Here is a 24,236-nt window from a genome sequence, read left to right as displayed (position 1 = left end):
CAATTCAGAGGCAAACTTGGATAAAAAAAAAGAAACTTTAAAAAAAAAAACAACTAGTTTTAGATTTTCTTAAAACTATTAAAAATTATTCAAATAATTGTGGCAAAGAAAGTCTCTCCTAAGATTTAAGGTTGCTGCTTTTCCAGTGCAGTGAAAATGTCTTACCTCCATGTCAGTGTATTTTTCACAGGCAGAGGATGCTTTAATATTCATTTCATTTCCATGATAATTAGGGGAAACACTTTTTTTTCTCTTAAGGTGTCATTTGTGTACATAGCAAATTCCATAAAGCCATTGTATCTGAGAAGTTTTCAAGGACCTCTTGATTTGCAGATTTTTGTTGATTCTCTAAATATGTATATCATATATATAATGCACTGTTCTATCAGTTCAAGTTCTCTTACCCCAAAGGCAAAAAGCTGTTACAGTTTCACCGACCTTTGATCTTCACAAGGAAAGCAAACAGTGTTGAAGTGTGGTTATTACAATATTTAAGTAGTGCTGGATAGTCATATTTAACCTCATCTATGTTTGTTTTGGTACCTCATATAAACACAGTAATACAGAGACTCAGTATCCTATGGTAATCTAAAAGGACATATTTGATAAGAGGTTGATAGTAGGTGGGTTGGTCCATGAAGCAGAAAAAGTTGTGTACTTACAGATTTCATGGACTTGCAACAGTCTTTTTGTATAAGAATTCCCTCTAGTGGCAGAAATCAAATGGATCAAAGCAGCAACTGGTACCACTGAAGAAAACACCAGATGAAGGAATTAGATTTTGCTTAATGTACATTGGTCTTAAATAGAGCATGCAGCAGTCTTCCCTCATAGTGCTTTCCAATGAGACACAGAAACCTTCTTTGTGTTCTAACAGAAGAATACAGAATATGGGAATTTGAAGATCAGTAGCTTAGAGAGACATTACAAACTTGTTGCTAGTAAAACAAATATTACTTGATTGTTAAAATAAATTATTTTAGTATCATAAAGGAAATATTTTATACATGAATGTTATGTAAGCATATTAATGTAATGTTATTTTCTTTAACTTGGTCAGAATAAAAATTTGATTTCTTGTTCATACTCTCCTGTTTTTCTTGCCTGTTGCAGAATAATGACACTGAAGATGAGGAGAGATTATGGCGAGATCTTATTATGGAAAGAGTGACAAAATCTGCTGATGCTTGTCTTACTGCTATCAATATTATGACATCACCAAATATGCCTAAAGCTGTATATATTGAGGACGTAATAGAAAGAGTTATTCAGTACACAAAATTTCATTTGCAGAACACTCTCTATCCTCAGTATGATCCTGTGTATAGAGTGGATCCTCATGGTGGTTAGTATGCTAAGAAATCTTTCCATATTAAAAGCTATAAAAAGTCAGTAATCTACTGTATGATGATGTAATTGACTTTCTGAAATAAGAATTTTTGTATGCAGCTTTTATACAGATAGTCCTTTCTTATCACATACAGTGTCCTGAATTAGTGCACTGTTTGAGGATGATGAAACAGAGTAAAAAAACAACGAAATGTGTCATCTGAAGAACTTAGTCATGTAGCACCTTGGTTTACTGTAATGATGTCAATGTAACCAAAGTATTTAGACTAAAGTATTTAGAAGTTTGAAGTTCAACTTTTATGTGTAGTTATTATGTGTTGAAATAAGTGATTTCATAGTAATATGTAATATGACTAGCCCTGTATAGCCATGTATATAAATATTTATGATTCCTCAATTTATCCAAATTTATCATTCATTTCAAGCTGATGCTACTGAGTAGTTTTTCTAAACTGCTTTCAAAGCTGTAGTCATGCAGTTGTTTTGGAGGCACTTTGTGAGGAAGATCATCTTTCTAGTATTTGAAACACTGAAATTATTAATGAATATGTGTTTTATTTTCTAGGTGGTGTTTTAAGTTCAAAAGCAAAACGTGCCAAGTGTTCCACCCACAAGCAAAGAGTTATAGTGATGTTGTATAACAAAGTTTGTGACATTGTCAGCAGCTTGTCAGAGTTGCTGGAGATACAGCTTCTCACTGATACAACTATTCTTCAGGTAGGTTTTTTCAGAATTTCTGTCCAAAAATGTTAGCCTTGCTTTTCCTAGAGTAAATGTGAAGTATAATTGTCTCAGCGACATGAAGTTTGAAACAAGCTGTTGAATTCTTAATGTCAGAGTGGCTAGTTTGTTGTCTAGTATGTCATTTGCATCTTCTCTTCTGCATTTAAGAAAATTTTAACCTGCTTGTATTGAGGTATAGAGTAGAATCATCTACACTGGAAAAGATCCTTAAGAACATCAAATCTAAACTGCCAAGTGCACCACTAAAACCATGTCCTTAAACATTCTATCTACATGTCTTTAAAATATCTAAGGGGATGTTGGCTGAACTGCTTCCATGGGCATTTAAAATCCAAACTATACCATCCCTGGCACAATTCATGGCCCATTTCCTTTGTCTTGTCCCTTGTTAGCTGGGAGAAGAGACCAGCCTCACCTCGCTACACACTCCTTTCAGGGTGTTGTAGAGGACTATAAGTCCTCCCTGGGAGCCTCCTCTTCTCCACACTAAACAGCCTGATACCCCCTCAGCCACTCCTCATAAGACCTGTGCCTTAATTTAATAACTTTATTTGAAAATAATATGAAATAATTGTTGAAAGCCTTACCTGCTGAATGAATAACCAACTTGTGAAACTGCCTAAGTTCCAGTTTGTTAGTCCTATATACTTAAAATAACTTCTATCCATTGATAGGTGTCATCGATGGGAATAACACCTTTCTTTGTAGAAAATGTCAGTGAGCTACAGTTATGTGCCATCAAATTAGTGACTGCAGTAAGTACTTTCTAATTTGTGGGTTCTTGTGCCTGTCCTGCTGAGGTTTCGTAGGACATTTACATAGGTTGTATTTTCTGTCTGGTAGAGAATTGGTCTGTAGAATTAATGCTATTCTTGCGTGGTTTTACGGTTTGATATCATAATATGGAAATAGTGTTGTATCTACCTGAGCTGCTCCTATTTGCAGAGTACTGTATAGAAAGAAATTGCCTACTTCAAGCAAGAGGCTTCTTAATTTTGTCAGTTAAAGTGTAAACACAAACTCCTTCCTCTTACCTGTCCCTTTTTATTTTAAGAAATCTCTTTTTTAAAATTTTAATCCTAGCTATGTGGTTTTCATTATTTCCTATGTTCAGATTTGAACTTATGCAATAAGTCATAGAACTAGTATGGTATTTCTGTATAATAGAACAAATTATTTTCCTCAGAACAGGTGACTATCTAAAAAAAATCTCAGCATAGGTAAAATATTATTTCAGGAAAAATGTAGTGGAACACAAATGTCCTTGTTCAAGTGGGAGATTTTAATCATTGTAAGAATTATATACTTCAGTATTCTGCACAAACAAAAGGGGAGGCAAAATCAACAGTTCTGATTCTGTAAATTGAAAGAACATATCATGTCAGGCATTAACATTAAAGCCTGGCAAATGAAGTAAAACTGTTTTCTCAAATGTACTCTGCAACAGAGTATGTGTTCACATAAATTGTGTGGCAACAGAATTTTCTTTTGTACTGTAAGAAATAAATATTAAGTCCAAATACTTAGTATCATACTGTTTGACTTTCCTATATAGTGTGTTATACCATTGACAAAAATATTTTAAATAGAAGGTATTTTCAAGACCTGTTACACATTTATGTTATATAAAGATTTTTTTTAAATCTCTATTTGGAAAAGTTTTTATATATTTTTTAAAGAAATGCTTGCATTGAGAAAGCAACTCATTAACAATAAGGTGAATTGTAATTTATTGAAGAGTCATGTGAGGTTTATGCTGTCATATAATTATTTACAATATATTTTAAAAGCTATATTTTATGTAACAATAAATCAGTGTCTAATAATCCTGTAACTATTAAATAGGTGTTCTCCCGGTATGAAAAACACAGACAGCTAATATTAGAAGAAATTTTCACTTCCCTTGCACGACTACCAACTAGCAAGAGGAGTTTGAGAAACTTCAGGTAACTTCTGATGTAAATAATAACTTGTAGACTACAGCATTTATAGTTTTGTAAATGTAAGATCTTTGCAGGTTGAGATTTCAAAACAAATTGTTCAACAAATATCTTATAATAATTACTCAGTTTTATGCTATCACTTTAGTGTCTACTTGCAAAAATAATTGAAACATTATTTTCTCACTTAAAATGTGAATGAGTGTAATATTAGTGTGTGTTGAGGATTATTTTTTGTGGGTCAATTCTTTAATTCTGTTTGTATGGAGTTGCATAATTTCTTCATTGCTAAATCTTTGTAGGAAATTTTTGGCTGAATTGCTTTGAGGATACACTCAGAGCACTCTTTTCACAAAGGGAATCAGTTTCATATCCATATGATCTCATATGTCAGGGTTTACCATCTTTTGATGTTGTTAAGTGTAGCAATAGGGTGGTGTTGGTGTGTATATGGGCAGTAAACTCATACTATTTCTGAGGTTACATCAGGGAGAAACATGGTCTTCTTACCAACTTCAGATAGTTGCCTGCTGAAGTTTGTAGTATGCAATGCTGCTGCAGATTATTGTAGATGTAGCCCTTGTAAAAGTCAGTCTAGGTCATGGTCATTATTTTCTCTTTTCTGAAAGTCTTTTACATTTCACATACATTAAATACTACAGAAAAATTTTTACAGCAACAGTTTGGTGTGTTTTGTTGTGTTGTGTTGGAGCAAACATGATGTTATACATAATGAGCTTATTATTAAGTATTTTAGCAGGTAGGTGTTTTTTTATTAAATATTCCTGTAGCTGTTTCAGACAGTGAACCGTGTGATGTTTCAGTTCACCTCTTCTGTGCAAGAACAATACTTACTGGTTTTGTTAGGTCAAATGTTACGCTGCATAAAAAGAAGCAAATTAATAGATTAATGTCTAGAATGGGGATTTCTAGCTGTGAAATATCTATCTTTCAAATAATTTTTGAAAGATACCACTTAGGAGCAAAAATTTTTCTTGTATTTTGTCCTTTTTGTCCTTTTAGTGTTAAAACTGTCTTTTGTGATTAACAGGTTAAACAGCAGTGACACTGATGGAGAACCTATGTACATTCAGATGGTAACAGCACTAGTTCTGCAACTTATTCAGTGTGTGGTGCACTTACCATCAGCAGAAAAGGATTCCAATTCAGAGGAGGAATCAAACAAGAAAGTAAGATATTTTTAAAGCCTTTTTTTATGTGTGTGTGCAGAAATTACTTATGTGTGTTTGTAGGTATACTACATTACTACAGTGTTGTAGTAATCAAGCATTGTAATTTTAGGTCTGCTGTAATTTTCTGATGTATAAGAAATGCTGATCTGGAAATCATAGATCTGTGCTGAGATAATAGACAAATGTGTCTTGTTATTTTTAGGTGGATCAAGATGTGCTTATTACGAACTCATATGAAACAGCCATGAGGACAGCACAAAATTTCCTTTCTATTTTTCTTAAGAAGTAAGTACTGTAATATTGATAAACCCAGCTCCAAATGAATACTTTGAAACCTGACCACCGAACAGTGATAAATACCTATTCATAAAGTTATTTATAATAATATACTTTATAAATGCCTAAGAGAGCCTCTTGCCTAGACAAAAATGTTTATAGAAGAGAAATTCTGCAGTGTTCTTCATACATTTAAGAAGCTGTCTCACAGTTCATGTAGGATTCCTTTATTATGAGTGTCTAACATACCTGAAGCTTGGAAGAGAAGGCTGAGCAAATATTTAAGAGGTGAAATCATGCTGATTTGGTCATCAGATATAAAAAGCCAAAAATTGCTTTCGCTGAGCTAAAGTTAAGAATGTCAATAGCTCAAAAAGGTATAAAAAATGTACCTGAATTAACTATAGGATTTCAAAGAACAAGTCTTTAGGTTTGTATTGAATTAATTACATTTTTCACCTAAAGCTGAAAAGCTATTTAATAAGCCATCTAGCAATTGCATGCTTCTGATGTTAAACTTAGGGATGATATATAAAAGTCAAAAAGTATCAGGTATGTTAACTTTTGGTGGCTTTTTGTTGTTGGTTTGATTTGTTGGTGGTTTGGCTGGTGTTCTTTTAGCATTCTGATTGTAACCTTTGTGAAGCTTAATACTGAGATGTGCTATCACTATCAGATAAACAAAACCAAACTTAAAGAATATAAACATACCAACTCTTAAATATTCTACTCTACCTACTTTGTCTATCCAAGTCAATACAGACTTAATAAAGCTAAAAATAAAAATCTTAGCAACAAAATTCTGCTGTCAGGGATTAGATGGTTTTTTTCCAGTGCAACTTGGAGGGATAACTGTTTAAGCTATTTCTCTACAAACGAATAAAACAAATTTTCTGCTGGTATTTCAGATTTGTTTTCTTGGAATTGCATGAATCTGGTTTTTCTGATTAAACATAGAATTATTTCTGTTTATATCAGAATAAAAAACTTTATATGGCTGTTAAATTTGCTTACAAAAAGCATTTTCATATTAACAGGTGTGGCAGTAAACAAGGGGAGGAAGATTACAGGCCACTGTTTGAGAACTTTATTCAAGATCTTCTTTCTACAGTCAATAAACCAGAATGGCCAGCTGCAGAGTTGCTACTTAGTTTACTAGGAAGGCTATTGGTAAGGGACCTTGTTTTTAATAATATTAATTCATTTCTTATTACAATGAAGACTTGTTTATTTCTGCTAAATAAACACTACTACTGTAGGAGTGTTTTCTGATTGTTGACACACATGCAGCATGTAAGGATTTCCTTGCGCGTAACATTACTATGCAATACAAAAATAATAGAATTTTGTTTAGAGGATCAGTCATATAGAACTTGTTAAAAATAGTATGTATATTTTCTCTTGGAAGTCTAGTTTCACTATTTGATTACATTTTCAACATTAAAAAGTGTCATTTCATAGCATCTTATAAGTGCATATATTTATCTGTAGTAAAGTCAGCCTAATAGCTGTAATTATATGTATTAAGTATCTCCTCTGGGCTATTCCCTTAGCACAGAAGCAGAAAACAACTCAGTATTTGATTTTTTACGACTACAACAAATGTTTATGACATTTTACAGAATGGGAATGTTTGCTAGTGTGTTTTTTGAGTGTTGCTCTTCAGTATTGTAATGTAATTAATACAGTAATTTGAGCTGCTTCTTGAAAAAGTATTTTATGGTCTTGTTCTTGGTAAAATGTAGCTTTATGTTTGTGTGAATAATGAGGAGATAGCATTATGGTGCTTAAAATCTCTGATGTTGGAGATACACTGTGCTAGTTGTCCAGTTTGTGTAATGAAAATATGCATTAAAAAAATCTCTGACAGACATATTTGTAGAGCGAGAGAGACCCCCAAGAAATATTTATATAAAGTAAGTAATGTATATGTGATGTAATAGTAAATTATATAATTTTATGCAATATGGAAGTTAGGTGGAAATTTTAATAAGGTAAAGCAATCTTTTGTGAGAAGAATCTCTGTGTCGTAAATAAATATTTATTTTTAAATGTCTATTCTGCTTTTCTTAGGTTCACCAGTTCAGTAACAAATCCACAGAAATGGCATTAAGAGTTGCATCTCTTGACTATCTTGGAACTGTAGCAGCAAGACTGAGGAAAGATGCAGTCACTAGCAAAATGGATCAAGGATCTTTAGCCAGAATCCTCAAACAGGTGTGTGAGACATCCACGACAGCTGGATGGAGAGCTATCCATTTAAATCCTTGACATTTTTAAATATACTTGAAAAATTGACATTATGGAGAATCAGTCTTAATTCACTGTTTAAGTTTCTGAATCAAATATACACAATTTATAAGTATCACATTTGTTAACCCATGTCTTGATTGCACCATTTCTGTAGTGTTCCTATGAATTTATTAATTATAGTGGTTCGTTTTCTTGTGACAATACTGAGGAAATAGTGGAGTAACAGTTGGATTCTATCTTAAGGGGCCTTAAAATACATATGAACCTGCATTTGCTATTGCAAAGAGGAACCTGAGCTTCTGGCACTCAAATACATACTTTAGAGACTTAATAAGTCTTGCAGGGCTAGTTTTTATGTGGTATAATTTGAGGTTTTGGGGGTATTTTGGTGTTTTTTCCTGAACTTGAAATTGTGTCTGTAGTGGGTTGATGCTGGCCAGATGCCAGGCCCTCACCCAGGCTGCTCACTGACTCCTCTCTCTTCAGCAGCTGCACAGAGGAGAGAAAATGTAAGGAAGGGTCCGTGGGTTGGGATAAGGACCAGGACAGATCACTCGCCAAATACCAGCAGAGCCAAAACAGGCTCAGCTTAGAGATATGAAGTGAATTTATTATTAGCAAAATCAGATCAGGATAGTGAGAAGTGAAACTCTTAGAAACACGTTTCCCACCCTATTCCCTCCTTCCATCTACCTCCTACCCCCAGCAGGGCAAGGAGAGAGGGAATGGGAGTTGTGGTCAGTTCATCACCTGGGGCTTCTCTTGCTGCACTGTGAGGTCCCTCCTGTGGGATTCAGTTCTCCATTAACTTCTCCATCGTGAGTCCATCTCCTGGACAGCAGCTCCCTGCAAATTACTGCGGTGTGAGTCCATCCCATGGGCAGCAGCCCTGCTCAAACACTGGGTCACTCTTCAGTGGGGTGCAGTCCTTCAGGGACAGGCTGCTCCAGCCTGGGAGCAGGGCCCTCTTCCACAGGTCTCCCTCAGGCTCACAGGCTCCTCTCAGGAACCCACCTACTCTGCTGTGGCTCCTCCAGGGGCTGTAGGTGGAATCTCAGTTCCAGTGCCTGGAGCATTTCCTTCCCCTCCTCCTTCACTGACCCTTGTGCCTGCAGGACTGTTCCTCTCACATGTTCTCACCCCACTCTGCTCTGGTCACAATGACATCTGAACAATAACTTTTTTGTTCTTTCTTCTAAAATATGTTGACATTACCACCATCTCTAATTAGCCCAGCCTTGGCCAGCAGCACCTCCATCTTTCAAGCCACCAGGGACTGGCTCTTCTGGACATGGAAGAAGCTTCTGGCAGCTTCTCACAGAAGCCACCCCTGTAGCTCCCCCACTGCCAAAACCAAACCATGCAAAGTCTTTCATTAAAGAGCCTGTATCTGGATTTCTGCTAATGCTGCTCAAAATCTGCAGGAGTGGCAACATCTGCTAAAGCAGGGTGTACATTTGGGCTCTATACAATACATAATATGAGAAAATCTCATGTCCCATGTGCTCTTTTACAAACGAGGACTTTTCTTTTGGACAATATACATTTCTTTCTGAACTAACTGTTGTCAGGATTTCCATTTCACTTCCCTGAAAAGACTACAGATCTATTACGTATACTTTATAATGACCATTAAATTTATATTGAAGAAAAACTTCTATACTCTTCAGGCATTCAGTTAAAGAGTCATCTCCTCCTTTATGAGGCTGATTCCTCCCATAATTTCTTTCTGTTGTAATATTCTGCAATACACAGTGTAAAATCTTTATGTCCATGGCATAATATAATTTATACTTTAGTATGATAAGGGATTATAATTCTCCTCTGTTGACAGTGATTCTGACAATTTTACATTATACTTTGTGAGAAAGTATTTCAGAAGAATCCTTTTCACTTTTCTATCCTCAGAAGTTGTAGTAGTATTGAAAAATATTCTAGAAAGATACATACCTGAGCAGTGACCTGAATTTTTCTGTTTGGTTTTGGGTTTTTACAGGATCAGGAAGCTGCTAGGCAGTGGCATCTGCAGAAAATAAAATTTCTGTGAGCAATTAAGAGTTGAAAGATTTTTTTTTTCAGTTTCTTTGGAAACTTAACATTAGTAATGATAGACAGCACCATCCATGATTGTGGAAAGTGTTCTGTACAGTACTGTCAATCAGAGTAGACTGTCATAAATTTGTAAGAGAACAGTGTGTGCAATACAGCTGACCTTCACTTTCCTGGTCAAATGGCAAGAAAATAAGAAAATCCATTTGCTGTTGTTGTCAGAAACTTAATTTCTGAATAATTAGCTTATAATTTAACTCGCAACTCTACAGATTTTTCTTCCCTGCTAAATTGAATACTTCTGTTGGATATTTTCTTCTGCATTCTGATATCATTACCACAATATTAATCAATGATTGATAAATGCATGTAGTGCTCCCTGCTGTGGTTTGGACCCATGATTGCTAGAATAAGTTTTAGATGAAAATCTGTTCTCTTTTGACATTTTCAATCAGTATTTTTTTTCACAAATAGATTGTCCAGTTTATTTGAACACTTGTGCATGCTTTTCATCAGTTTATCTCTTGATACACAGATGTTTTGGACTTGTTAATGATACTTTTCTCTGCTTGCTGATGATTGCAAGCTATGTTACATGCTGCATACATGTCAAGATTTTCAGTCGATGCTGTTAGTACAGAATCAAAGATGGTTTTTAGTTAGAAGTTTCATAGCTGACGAAGAAAGTTTTTTTCTGGCTGGAGAATTTAAAACCAAAAATTATTATTCTACTTTCATTTTGATTATTGAATATTATTTTTTAAAGGAGTCACAGTTTCTCTTTGTTTTTTCTGGGATTTTTATTTGTTTGATAGTAGTCAGGCAGTTACACATCAAGCACCCCTTATATTAAGCCAGTTATCTACAGAATTTCAGGTTTGTCAAAGGCCAGAATTTCTACTCACAATTTGCACATCAAGGTGGTTTTTTAATATATATATATGTATGTATATATAAACCTAATCAGTATTATATGTCTTGTAGGCATGCTTTCAACTCTTGAACTCATTGATTTTGGAGTAAAATAATAATACCTTTTTCTGCTGTAACATCAGAAATTGCTAGGATCGGAGTGTTTCAGTGTAATATTGAGGAAATAAAGATGTTTTCTGGGTTTCGCCCTTTTTTATTTTTCTGTGACAGAGGGTCCTCATGCAAGATCACAGAAAGAAAACTAATCAAATCAATCAGTCTGTTTTAAAACCAGTCTCATTCTGATCTTAATGTTTTTCTACTTTGTAACTAATTGGTTAAAAAATTAGTAATGCTGTACAATTATGCTAACACTGACTTCAGTGTATTTTATATGCAGACATGTAGATTTTCAGATAGTAATTATGATTGTGCAATATTCTTGTTTATAACTTTCTACTTCTAACAGGTTTCAGGAGGAGATGATGAAATTCAACAACTGCAAAAGGCTTTACTAGATTATCTGGATGAGAACACAGAAATTGATGCATCATTAGTGGTAAATTTCAACTTTCTTTCATCTGGAATGTATATAAATAATTTCAGTAACATGTACTGAAGATAATTATTTTTTATTATATTTATTAGTGGTTCAGTTAAATTGTCACCCTAACATATACTGTTAATTGTGTTTTCCAAAATAATGTTGATGCATTAGATTCCCTAAATTTCATTATAAATCTGTTAATTTTCTTTTTTCTGTATCCGTTGGTTTTGTTTTCTGTTCATCCTGCTCTATTTCTCCAGTTTTCTCGGAAGTTTTATGTAGCTCAGTGGTTCCGTGATACAACTATGGAGACAGAAAAAGCAATTAAATCTCAGAAGGATGAGGATTCATCTGAAGGAACTCATCATGCAAAAGATGTTGAGACCACAGGACAAATCATGCATAGAGCAGAAAGTCGCAAAAAGTTTCTTCGCAGCATCATTAAAACTACTCCATCTCAGTTCAGCACATTAAAGTATGCTTCTGTACCACTTTCTTCTTTATTAGCCATGCATTTGATGCTTTAAATAATTTTTTTGAGAACATATCCTGATTAACACATGGAATTTATTTCAGGATGAATTCTGATACTGTGGACTATGAAGATGCATGTTTGATTGTTCGCTACTTGGCCTCTATGAGGCCGTTTGCCCAGAGCTTCGATATTTATTTGACACAGGTAAACTGTGACTGGAAGTCTTAGTATAGTGAGACACAGTTGGATTCTGATTCCAAACACTTTCACAGCCATATGTTATTATCTGTCCCTTGTTAAGCAGAGGTATTTACAGGGCATGATAACACCATATGCTTTCATATTCTGTGTTGATGGCAAAAGTGATTAGGTTTCATTTTCTTGCATGTGTTTTGTATGTTATAATGTGCACGCATTATTTTATTTATTCATGTATGGATATGGCAAAATCACTGTATGCACACAGTAAGAGGATCATTAGAAAGTGTTGAAATAATTTTCACAGCTTCTGTAAGATGCTTATTCCTTTGGTAAGATTAACTCATGAAATTGAGCTTAATTTGATTTGAAAGTAAAAGCCGGATTGCCAGTTGTTGCTGCCACTTTGGAACCTGCTGTTTGACCAGTGTAGTTTCTTGCTTTTTCTAGGAGAAGGGCACTAACACTGGCACAGTGAAATGTTTGAATTTCAGTACTAGTTTAGGTTGCACTACTTAAATTGATGTCCATACAGAGCCATTCTTAGAGTGCCCTTGTCCAACTTTGCTGTTAAAAGAACCATGGCGAAAGCCACAGCTGAATGACAAAAGTAGAATTTAAATTTAAGAACCTTATAACCAATTTTAGAGAAGTAGAAAATCATGGCAAACACCCATGTTCAGTTTTCAGTGCCGTGAAACATCACCTACATGCACCTTTTTATTCTCTGAGAAGATAAACTCAGCTTTTAGTTACTACTATTTTAGTAGTATTGTTTGTATGTTATTGTGCTGCATTTTTTCTCTTTATTATTATTTGGTACCTTTCCAAAACAATTGAATCTTTGGTTTTGTTCTGTTTTAGATTCTGCGTGTACTTGGTGAAAATGCAATTGCTGTTCGAACAAAAGCCATGAAGTGTTTGTCTGAGGTTGTTGCTGTAGACCCCAGCATTCTAGCCAGGGTAAAAAAGAAAATATCTACCATGCACATATCACCCTTAAAATAAATCTTTATTTCTTATTCTGAATCTTTGTTTCATCTGTTCTTTTTAGCTGGATATGCAACGAGGAGTTCATGGGCGGCTAATGGATAACTCCACTAGTGTACGAGAAGCAGCTGTGGAGCTGCTTGGCCGATTTGTGCTCTGTCGTCCTCAGCTTGCTGAGCAGTATTATGACATGCTGATTGAAAGAATACTGGTACGGTGACTTGTGGTATTTATGGTAAAATAAGTGGCATTGGAAAATTTGCTTTTAACTGAGCCTGTTTAATAAATTGGAATTGTTTGAATGGTGATGCTTTTAAGGACAACCTTGTAAAATGCACCACTTGCTTCTAGGGAGCCTTTATTATGTTGAAAAGTGAACTTCTACAGAAAGTCATACAGCATCAGGACAAGGGCTATATTCCTTTCAATTCCATTATTAGTGCTCAAATTAACTGTGTTATGGCTTAAGCCCAAGTAGAAGTTTAGCACACATCATGCAGCTCCTCACTCAACTCCCACATCTCTTACCCCCACCCTGGTGGAATGAGCCAGGGGATTGCACTAAAATTTACATGTTGAGATAAGACTATTTAATAATTGAAAACAAAGTAAAATACAATAAAAATTATAAATAATGATAATAAAAAGGAAACAAATCATTGATGCACAAAGGAGTTGTTCACTGTCTGCTGACCGATGCGAGAGTCCTGTTCCCAAACCTAGATTGGCTGTGCTTTCTAATAACTCCCCCTAGTTTATATACCAGGCATGACATTCTGTAATGTGGAGTATCCATTTTGCCAGTTCAGGTCACCTGTCCTGGTATGCTCCCTCCCAGTTTCTTCTGCCTACCTCCTCATTGGCAGAACATGAGACAAGGAGGGGAAAAAAGTCCTTGACTTTGCCAAAACCAAAACATCAGTGTGTTATCAACACCATTCTCATTCTGAATCTCAAACACAGCACTGTAACAGATACTGAGAAGAAATTAACTCTACTCTAGCTTTAACCAGGACAAACTGAAATAAGGAATTTTGCTGCATATTTGAAGTCTGAAATATGGATCATTGAGGTCAGCTTTTCTATGCTATTTTTAGTGTTTTGAAAGGTTGATTAGTTTTTTTATAAAAAAAGTGGGTTTTTTGTCTAGGTGTTCAATGTTAATTTATCTGTTGGACAATATTAGCTTCTAGTATCCGTGTCAGGATTTCAGTTAAGTACTACACATTTGCTACAGTTACAACAAGTTTGTGAAGGCTTTTGGAAAGAAGTAGGTCATGTGCATACAATACTACAGAAAGCAGTTGAGCCTGACATTCAGATTCAACAGATTCTGAGCAAGGTGAAATGAAGTAAAGCTCCTCATCTATCTCCTTAGATGAAGCCTAGTAAAATGGAAATGACTGCCTGCATGTATCTTATCCATAAGCTTTATCCAAAGGCTTAAAGTAGTGCTATCCAAATCTATAGGGAGTCTAGTGTGTTCCAATAAAGTAGCTAAAGCATCACCATATCTGGCTTGTGAGTTCTTGAGTAAATTAATGGATTGCAACATCATGAGCTCTTAGATGGGAGGGCATAGATGGAGAAAGTGTTTCAGCATTCTGGGAACTCAACCAGAGCCTTTAAAACAAATTATGCTGAGCTTTTGTGTAAATGAATTCCAGAATTCAGTAGTTGGCTTTTCTAAATAAATTTTCCAAGTCAAATTGGGTGATCTTCAAATATTAATTCATATATAGAACATAAATTAATGTTTCTGATTTGTTTTCAAGAGTGTAATTATTTTCTCTTCACAGGATACTGGTATCAGTGTCAGAAAAAGAGTCATAAAAATACTTAGGGATATTTGCATTGAGCAACCAACTTTTCCCAAAATTACAGAAATGTGTGTGAAAATGATTCGGAGAGTCAACGATGAAGAAGGCATTAAGGTAGAATGAAACATATCCTTCAGAATTTTAATTATTGTTACTTCAGTGTTTCCCTATTTTGACAAAATTAAAATAGTATTTCATTTCTCCTTTGTAATATTTATGAGTTATGAATTTTTAAGAGCTGATATTTTAGCTTTCTGTAATTCGCTCTGACTTACTTCTCTTTCTTTTCTATCCTCTGTTTTCTGTATCATCTTGCTGACAATCAAAGTATTTTAAATATTTTCCAGAGATTTTTTTTCTTCTTGCAAGTATTTTCTCTGGTGCTTCTCTTTTCTAACAAGTGAAATTGGCATATAAAACTTTGATTTCTGCAAATCAATAGTGTTTAAGTAAAAATTAACTACTTGACATTAATATAAACCATGTGTAATTATTAAAGTTATAAAGTATTAATCTGTGCTAATGTTCAGTGAGACAGTTGTGCCCCCTGAAATGTTGCTTATGTGCTCATTCTCTACCCTTTGTGCAGTGTATATTTGCAGAAGGGCACAAACCTAATATAATGTGTTAAATCATAAAGCTGACAATGATTATTTTGCTTAATTTGACAAAATAATTTAAAAATTGTTGAATAATTAGGGATACAGCTTCTCTTTTTGAGGAATACCAGTTAATGCAAGAAGGTGGTAACTTTATTTTCTGTAACATCAGTTCCCATTGTTTCATTTTGCTGAAGTTTGGCATGAGATCAGTGTAAGTCCTGTAACAGTAGATCTGGGTCTGTCTCAGGTAACATTTCCTACTACAGTCTTATTTTCATAATTCCTTATGAAAAGGCACAGATCATCAGCACATCTGTTCTATGGATGTATTAGAAATACATAATAATGTAAGTTTATTTATTTCTGCTAATATTTTATTTTCCTTCAGAAATTAGTAAATGAGACATTCCAGAAGCTCTGGTTTACTCCAACTCCACACCATGACAAAGAAGCGATGACAAGGAAAATACTAAACATCACTGATGTGGTATGTTAAACAAATTTGAATTGTGTGCAAAATTCAATTTTGATTTTAGTATCCTGGAAACATTCTGTGTGTTTTTTTGAACACAATAATATGTCAGATGGTTTCCCTTTTTATATTTCCTGGCATGAAATGTATGCCAAAAATATTCATGTGATTGAGCAGGCTGTAGGAAATCTTAAATGCTTGGTAATCTGCTGGCAGTAATAACTGTGACCACACTACATTCAGATTCTGTAAATTACTTGTTCAGTTAAAACGCAACCAATTTCTATTGTACATAACATTCTACAGGAATTGCTAGCAGCGTATAGTTAAGCCTACCTAAGAACTTGTCTCTTGAAAGAAAATTTTCCTCAAACAATTGATAACCTTTATTTGGCAAAGTTAATAAGCTGTTTTAATAAATACAGGGTCATGTTTTTACTCAGAGTAAACTGGTGTCTGCATAATTGTATCTTACTATTTAGGAGCAGCAAATTAAATAGCATATCTCCAAAATAGCAAAGTCTATATTCAATACAAATGTTCTAATTTGTAGTGAAAATACATTGTATAAAACCACTGTGCTGAAGAGGTGTTTTAATATAAATTATTCAAAGGACTAAATTTCAAATTTAAAAACTGACTTAATTACTTAAAATTATAGGTTTAAACCTCATTTTACTTTACAGATTTTTAATAATTATAGTCTAGTTTGCATTTTTCCTGTCTGAAAAATCAGTCAATTTGACTTCTGTTTAATTCTCAGTTATCTTGCAAGTTCAAATTTGAACCACCTGTGTGCTGTTCCTGATATATGATGCCAGTGAAGGCTTGTTCTGTTAATATGAAACACGTGTGTGTGTGCATATATAGATGGATGGATGGATGGATGGATGGATGGATGGATAGATAGATAGATAGATAGATAGATAGATACATACATACATACATACATACATACATACATACATACATACACACCTAAATAAATATACATACATACACACCTAAATAAATATATGTGTGTACTTTTCTCTGATGCCCAGTAACAAGACACAAGGGAATGACCTGAAGTTGTGTCAGGGGAGGTTTAGGTTGGGTAAAAGGAAAAGGTTCTTCACCCAGAGGGTGGTTGGGCCCTGGAACAGGCTCCCCAAGGAAGTGGTCACAGGAGCAGCCTGACAGAGTTTAGGAAGATTTGGACAATGCTCTGTGACTCTTGGGATGTCCTGTGCAGGGCCCAGGGTGGGACTTGATGAACCCTGTGGATCCCTTCCAACTCGAGAGTTCTTGTGGCTCTGTGATATACATGCATGTCCACTTTCAAAGTGTCAGAATTATATTTGTACATAAATATGTGCAAAATTTTCTACAAAATGGAAGCTTATCTTGCACTAGGGACAGTAATCTCCAGTAAAGCATGTAGGCTTTGTGTTGTATGAAATACAAATTCTAGAGTCACTAGAATGGTGGGAGCTATTTTTCAAATACAGAAGACAGTTTCTGCTCTCCACTGGTCTTAATGCATATAGAAATATATGCATATATGCTGGTCTTTTGAGATGATATTTATATTGAAATAATTTTTCCTCAGATGCCTTGTTTATTAACCAGTTTATTCTCAAAAATACTTACAGGTTGCAGCTTGTAGAGATACAGGGTATGATTGGTTTGAGCAGCTTCTTCAAAATGTAAGTAATGAATTTTGAATGTGTAGTACAATCATTGTTAGAATGTTAGTGTTTCTTTTGCTTCTAAAACACATATAATGGGAACTCCAAGAGCAGTCCTACAATAGACAAATTCAATTCCTGCTCTTTAACATCTGATCTTTTTTTCTATCCTTCTCGGTGCAATTTTCTTTGGCATTAGTTTCTGTCTTTGCAAGTGATCTATTAAAAACACTTCTTGATATTGGGAGGAGTATCATTTGTTTGTTTAATTTCATTGTTTCTTCAGAAACAACTCACATAACACAAAGTCCACAGTTAAGATACTTAATTCTGAAATAAGGTATCCAGTGATGTTAGGTTTTTTTTAACAGTACATAAGTGTATTTTCACATCCAATGTATTTTCTACATGATTTATGGAAGCAGTGAATCTTCAGAGTATAAGTTAATTCTGCATTATATTCCACTTATATCTAATACCAATATTTCTAAGAATTGAGCTTGGTTTGTTTATATCTCTTAACCTGTGTTATATTCTCTACATCCTGCATGCACTGGTTAATTTTCAAGCAAGAAAATCCTTTGATTCCTCTCTTACTGGGAGTGTAATGAAAATAGGTTATCAAGTAAATCAAAGCCTTTTCAATAAGAGCCTCTTCTCTGAAGAAAAGGCTGTAATACGGTCTCAGTCCTTCTTAGATATTAGAAGAATCTTCATGGGCACAATTTTAGTACCCAAACTCATGTGTAAAAGGTTTAAATAAAGTGTTGATATACAGCTATTTTAGATCCTCGTTTGGTGTTTTAGCTTAGTGTCAAAAACATTTGTTTTGAATTTGCACTTTATTTCTCTAAGCATTTTAAAAATCTTCTAACTCCTGCTAGTTTCTGCATTATTTCATTAAGCATAAAGCAGCTTCCATCCCAATGCAAAAAATAAGGAGAACTACTATGGATTTTTATTACAGATTTTATTTATATTTAAATATACTTACTTTACTTATATTGCTTATTTACTTCCTGTAATTTTTTCTTCACCATGTAAGTTTTATGGAGAATTAAATACTTTTGTAGTCTAAAATCCTTGTGTATCTGTAGTAATTGTTATTATAAAACCAGAATATACTCTATGCAAATCAATGCAGCTTTAACATGAAACCATTTTCTGTTTCATCTGCTATAGCTGTTGAAGTCAGAAGAGGATGCCTCATATAAACCTGTGAAGAAAGCCTGTACTCAACTTGTTGACAATTTGGTCGAGCACATTCTTAAATATGAAGAATCTTTATCAGGTAATATTATTTAAAATTCAGCTAAAATCCTTTGAACTTTTTTAATGATACTATAACAGTTGTTAAAATCTCTTTATTGCAAAAAGTTACTGTTCTGGAATTCCTGTTAAAAGCTGATTGTAATAAATCATGGTTCTTCAGTGATGAAATTTAATGTACTGTGTAATAATAAAACTTCCCTAATCTTCACTAGCTAACCACAATCATAGAAATACTTTTAAAATAGCCGGTTCAAACTTTCAGATCACTAAAACCAAAACTATCATTGCAATTTGTATTTGCATTAGTAGCTCTGTATTTGTAATAGGAATCATTGGCTGGGCTAATCTAACATTTACAGTAAGGAGTATAAAAACTGGTAATGTCTTTTGTAGTCACATATAAATGTTAACAGAGTATGTTCCCATTTCTAATAGAACATTCTGGTTTGATCTTTAAAGAGATGCAGTGAAAAAGATACTCAAACAGTGTTTAGGCCATATGTGTTTCATTGCTTAAACAGTACTTGGTCTTATTGTCCTTTTTGTGTTTTCTAATCTTTTGCAGATTCTGACAATAAAGGTGTGAATTCTGGTCGCTTGGTTGCTTGCATAACCACTTTGTTCTTGTTCAGCAAAATAAGGCCCCAGCTAATGGTCAAACATGCCATGACCATGCAGCCATACCTGACCACTAAATGTAGTGTAAGTAGAGACAATCTCTTCCCTAGATAATTGAGCATGAAAATGAACGTCTGTCTTGTATACTTGATGAAATTTAAGGTAGGAAAAGAAAATTTTAAATTGTGGAGTTTTTTGATGAACATCATCGCTTTGGAAGTTACTAGATCCTTTTAAAGATCCCTGTGGCTTTTAAGATGTTCTCCCTCACGTTCTATGTCCATATTTTGCAGCCAAATGAAACTGAAACCTGTGCTGCTTCTTTCCTAGTTTTTCTCCCTTAAGGAAATAGTTCCTTAGAATTGGTTTCATTTACAGTCACAGTCTTAAAAGTAGTTAATATTTAACATATTTATCTTAAGATTTAAGGATAAAGTTTCATAAGATAGAGTGATCTAATATATAGCAAATATATGAGAAGAAAAAAAATCTTATTTCATCCTTTTCTAGACTTCTTTTCTCATTTCTCTAGCTCTAGTGCTCTTGTATTCCCCTGTAAGACATTGTAGAGAGTTCTAACACTGAAGCCCTCTCCCAGTCAGGTCTCTGAATCTTTGCAGTGGTTTCTGCCATTTTGATCTGGCCCCCTGACTGGTTAGCAGGAGCAGGGCAGGGTCACGCACCCATTACTCAAGGATGATGAGCATGAGTGGGTGGCAGCAGTGCCTTTCAATAGGTGAGCTGCCCAGGGCAGGCTTAAGGGGTAATTGTTGCCAACTTAGATTGTAGATACAGCCTGGCATTTTGCAGGCATTTTCCATGTTCTCTAGACACATTTACAACAGGCTCTTAGAGCTGCTTCTGAACAAACAGTGTAGGAAAGACTTCCCTAAATATTTACTTGTTGTGGCTCATTTAGTGGATTGCAAATGGTTTGTTTTATATTTACACATTATTGAGATGAATCATAAAATTACCACTGACAGCTTGAACATGTCAGATAGCTTGATACTAGCATTCAGGATTTATACTATCCTGATTAGCAAGCTGGATTTGTCAAAATTCAGTTTCTAGCAGCATGCCTCAATCTCTAGCAGATGTTTTCCATAGATTCCATACAGTCATGATAATGCAAACCAGTAGTAATTTTAATTGTGATTTCTACATTTTTGCACATTATTACCTTTTGTTTAAGGTTCATTAAGTCATACCACAACTTCATTTTGTTGCTGATACCTTGTTTTCAGGTGTTGAGTTTTCTCTAGTGTGCATATCTCAGGAGGAGTTCCTAGATTTCTTGTAAGACTCCAGAAAATTATCAGACCCAAATGTTTTCAGGTGTGACACAGCCTTGATAAGAGGGTAATTCTGCTCATCCAGACTTTTTTTCCTCAGAATGCCTGCAGTAAACAGAACTAGATTTCATAATAATATGTAATTTAATAGCAGATGTAAAGTATATATTCTTTTAGATGTTTACCAAATATCTTAATTAAGTTGGAGTTTTTAACTGTCAGTGCGTATTAGTAGTGCTTAGCTTGTCCATGGGCAGAAGTGTTAAATACTGTAAATGCTGTTGTTTCAGACCCAGAATGATTTCATGGTGATCTGCAATGTTGCAAAAATCTTGGAGCTTGTAGTGCCACTAATGGAGCACCCAAGTGAGACCTTTCTTGCCACTATTGAGGAGGACCTCATGAAACTCATCATCAAATACGGCATGACAGTAAGTTTTTAATTGCTACTGCTCTACTCATTCCATTTCATGTGACTTTGGTTTAAAGACAGTGTTGTCTTCATTATGAAGATAACCTTTGAGTCATGAAAATCAGCGTACTGGGTTTACCAAGGTTTCCACATGGTTTTGCTGTATTTTAATCCATTTGAGTAGGTTTTCAGAGTAGTCTAGGGAGGGCCATTACATTATATCTGTTAGATTGTTAATTTTAGTTCAGCATATCTTTTTCCTGCATAACTTCATAATAATCTCCATTTAAACTTCTAAGTAGATAACTTATTTGTTCTTTCTTGCTCCTAGGTTGTTCAGCACTGTGTGAGCTGCCTTGGGGCTGTTGTGAACAAGGTCACCCAGAACTATAAATTTGTGTGGGCCTGTTTTAATAGATACTATGGTAAGCAAAATCATAACAACTAATTGTCACTTTTCAGTTTTGAGTACAAGTCTTATCTGAGGGATACACCAAAATTAAACTCCATGATAAAAACTTTTATTTTACTGCAGGTGCACTTTCAAAACTAAAAAATCAACACCAAGAAGACCCCAACAGTACAATACTTACTGCCAATAAACCAGCACTCCTTAGATCACTTTTCACTGTTGGAGCACTGTGTCGGCATTTTGATTTTGATCAGGAAGATTTTAAGGGCAACAGTAAGGTAAAATAACTTACATTTGTTCTCCATATCTTAGATATAATGAATGTTCCACTTAATTTTGAAAGCACATTATTCCTAGAACCCCAAATGTATATATTTTTCCATGCATATGGTATAGCTTTCTAGTTTTTATATACATGATTTTGCAAGGACTGTGCAGTAAAGTTGTATTTCTTCTTTCCTTTTTTATATATATGCTTTCTATAAGAGATTAAAAACATCTGTTTTATCTTCAAATAGCTATTAATTTTGTTTTAATTTGTCCAGGTTAACATTAAGGACAAAGTCCTTGAACTGCTGATGTATTTTACAAAGCATTCAGATGAAGAAGTACAGACAAAGGCCATTATTGGTCTTGGTAAGAAATATTAATTTTTTAAATTATTCTGCTCTAGTAGAAATTCATGTATATCAGTAGGAAATCACGTGTTGCAGTAGTCACAGTAGAGTTTGCTTAAAATCAAAACTTACATATTTTGTTTGAGAACTGGTCATAGCAAAGCTGTCAAAGTTGCTATGACCAACTTATGCTAGTTGCATAAGTGTGCAGCAGCCTGGGTGCTTTTGACAGTGAATGCCTTTTGATGTGTCATCAAGCTGTAGAGGGCAGAAGATTTCCCAGGTAATGAAGACACTATTTTTTTACTCCACGTGCAAGTATGTTGTAACTCCAAACCTTGTTTTTCAGTCCACAAGGTAAAAAAGGATGGAAACACTTGGAACATTTTAGGGGTAGGAGCAGGCATGCTGAAGGAGTCAAGGGAACTGCTGTTTATAGTAGCTGGATGGCCTTTGTGAGATTAGTGTGGCATTTCAGTGACTTGCAGTAGAAAATTAACTGCCACTGACTTAGGGACAGAAATCATACATCCGAGGAAATCTTGTTTGGGCAGATAGGTCTTGGTGTCTGGAAGAGCTCAGTTCGTGATTATTGCTTGGTTTGAAATAAATTGTCTCCAAGACCTGAGAGCCTCCATTGTATGATTTAACTGTGGACAAGAATTTGCCTCTATATGTTGCTTTTTAGGTGACTTTTCAGATATCCTACTCTAATACAGAGTAGGGGGGGTTCTGAGAATAAGGATCAAGACTGAATCTTCATTTTATATTCTATGAGAAACAATATCAAGACAGTTGAGCAGAATTAATGGCATTGGAGTTGCCTCTGTTAGCAATGCAACAGAATGCATCAGAATGCTGTGATTCTCTGGACTACTTGCAGTTTTTCTAGGCGTTATGTGAAGGTAGATGATACTTGCCTGTAGTCCAGTGCAGTTTAATTGCACTCTACAAAATATCATGTGGGGTAGAGTCTGTATTCCTAACCATAGAGATGATTATTCTGCTTATGGATATGGAGTATGTCACATTTGCCAAAAATATCCCTAAATTACAGATTAAAGTGTGATCTGTTTTATCAGTAGTCATTTTTCAGATTTTTTTTCTGCCTGTAAAAATATCTATCTTTATATTAATTAAACCTCACTGGTTTTAGTGATATATTGATTTCGTCCAAGTGCTGATTCTGAAGGTAGCTGGATGTATGGAGATGTGGGAGACAGTGCAAATTTCCACCTCAGGCTGGTCACTGAGCAAAGTTGTTGAACTCATTCAATATTTGTGAGCAGCAGTACAGTGAAAAGGACTAGCAAGCTAACTCAGCATTTATATATGGTGAAAAGGGTCATGTGAAGAATGTACTTTCCTATCAGCCTTTCACTTTAGTAGGGACACTCAGCAGTTTTAGCCTTTGCCTCAGGATGTGCCACTGCTGCTGAGGGATTAGGCCTAATCCTAATGTTAATTATTATGGTTATGCTTCTCTTCCAGATGTGTACTTGAAAAACAAGTTTAGGATATAAACTTGTTAGTAAATTTAGCTAAACTTTTAAGTACCTAACAGTTAATGTTTTACTCAACTGAGTTCAGTGCTTACTCTAAAGATTCTTAACAGAGTGGAAACAAAGGTATGAATAGAAATGGTGTGACAGCATCTCTGAGATGTGAATTCAGTCCTTAAAAAAATATACAGCAGGTGCCTTTCTTCATCTCCTATGACAGCCTCTTATGCCAAGTAAGATTTCTTCCCCGGTTAACTGGGGATGGAAAAGTAGAATTTTCCCTGAGAATAGTAGTGGTTTAGATTTCTTAAAGTGAATGAAGAAAAAGTTTTATGAGCTTTTACAGATACATCCATGTGCTTTTCATTTTTAAAATTAACCATAAGAAATGGATTGGATTTGCACAGAGGTGGTCAAGTTACAAACATCAACATACACTTGTATAGACCACACAATCCAAAGACCACTCTAATTTCTTTTTCTTCTCTTTTCCCTTTCTCTCACCTGCTTCTCTGCTTTTTGTTTTGGGACTGAAATGAGATCTGAAACACACTGGGGGCTTACCTTGGACTTAGCTTTTACCTAAGCTGCCTTTGTGTGTGTGTGTGGAGCCTGTT

General features: G+C 34.7%; 1 protein-coding gene across 6 annotated transcripts in view; it reads left to right on the top strand.

Moving 5' to 3' along the window:
• Positions 1–24,236, top strand: part of NIPBL (NIPBL cohesin loading factor) — a 158,618-nt gene that overhangs the window by 124,611 nt on the left and 9,771 nt on the right. For all 6 annotated transcript variants that reach the window (XM_030968242.1, XM_030968238.1, XM_030968240.1 and 3 more), the window contains 22 exons: positions 1,114–1,345; positions 1,916–2,067; positions 2,769–2,849; positions 3,940–4,040; positions 5,086–5,224; positions 5,430–5,512; positions 6,541–6,673; positions 7,577–7,720; positions 11,187–11,276; positions 11,525–11,739; positions 11,841–11,943; positions 12,802–12,900; positions 12,992–13,138; positions 14,727–14,861; positions 15,738–15,836; positions 17,456–17,509; positions 18,674–18,782; positions 19,329–19,465; positions 20,967–21,107; positions 21,420–21,513; positions 21,624–21,778; positions 22,046–22,136. In XM_030968242.1, coding sequence (XP_030824102.1) covers positions 1,114–1,345; positions 1,916–2,067; positions 2,769–2,849; positions 3,940–4,040; positions 5,086–5,224; positions 5,430–5,512; positions 6,541–6,673; positions 7,577–7,720; positions 11,187–11,276; positions 11,525–11,739; positions 11,841–11,943; positions 12,802–12,900; positions 12,992–13,138; positions 14,727–14,861; positions 15,738–15,836; positions 17,456–17,509; positions 18,674–18,782; positions 19,329–19,465; positions 20,967–21,107; positions 21,420–21,513; positions 21,624–21,778; positions 22,046–22,136 — 2,734 coding nt within the window. The remainder of the gene's footprint in view (positions 1–1,113; positions 1,346–1,915; positions 2,068–2,768; positions 2,850–3,939; positions 4,041–5,085; positions 5,225–5,429; positions 5,513–6,540; positions 6,674–7,576; positions 7,721–11,186; positions 11,277–11,524; positions 11,740–11,840; positions 11,944–12,801; positions 12,901–12,991; positions 13,139–14,726; positions 14,862–15,737; positions 15,837–17,455; positions 17,510–18,673; positions 18,783–19,328; positions 19,466–20,966; positions 21,108–21,419; positions 21,514–21,623; positions 21,779–22,045; positions 22,137–24,236) is intronic.

This window comes from Camarhynchus parvulus, chromosome Z, assembly GCF_901933205.1.
Source record: "Camarhynchus parvulus chromosome Z, STF_HiC, whole genome shotgun sequence".
Taxonomy (NCBI): Eukaryota; Metazoa; Chordata; class Aves; order Passeriformes; family Thraupidae; genus Camarhynchus; species Camarhynchus parvulus.
The sequence above is the reverse complement of the archived record's forward strand: the minus strand, read 5'-3'. Positions and strand labels throughout refer to the sequence as shown.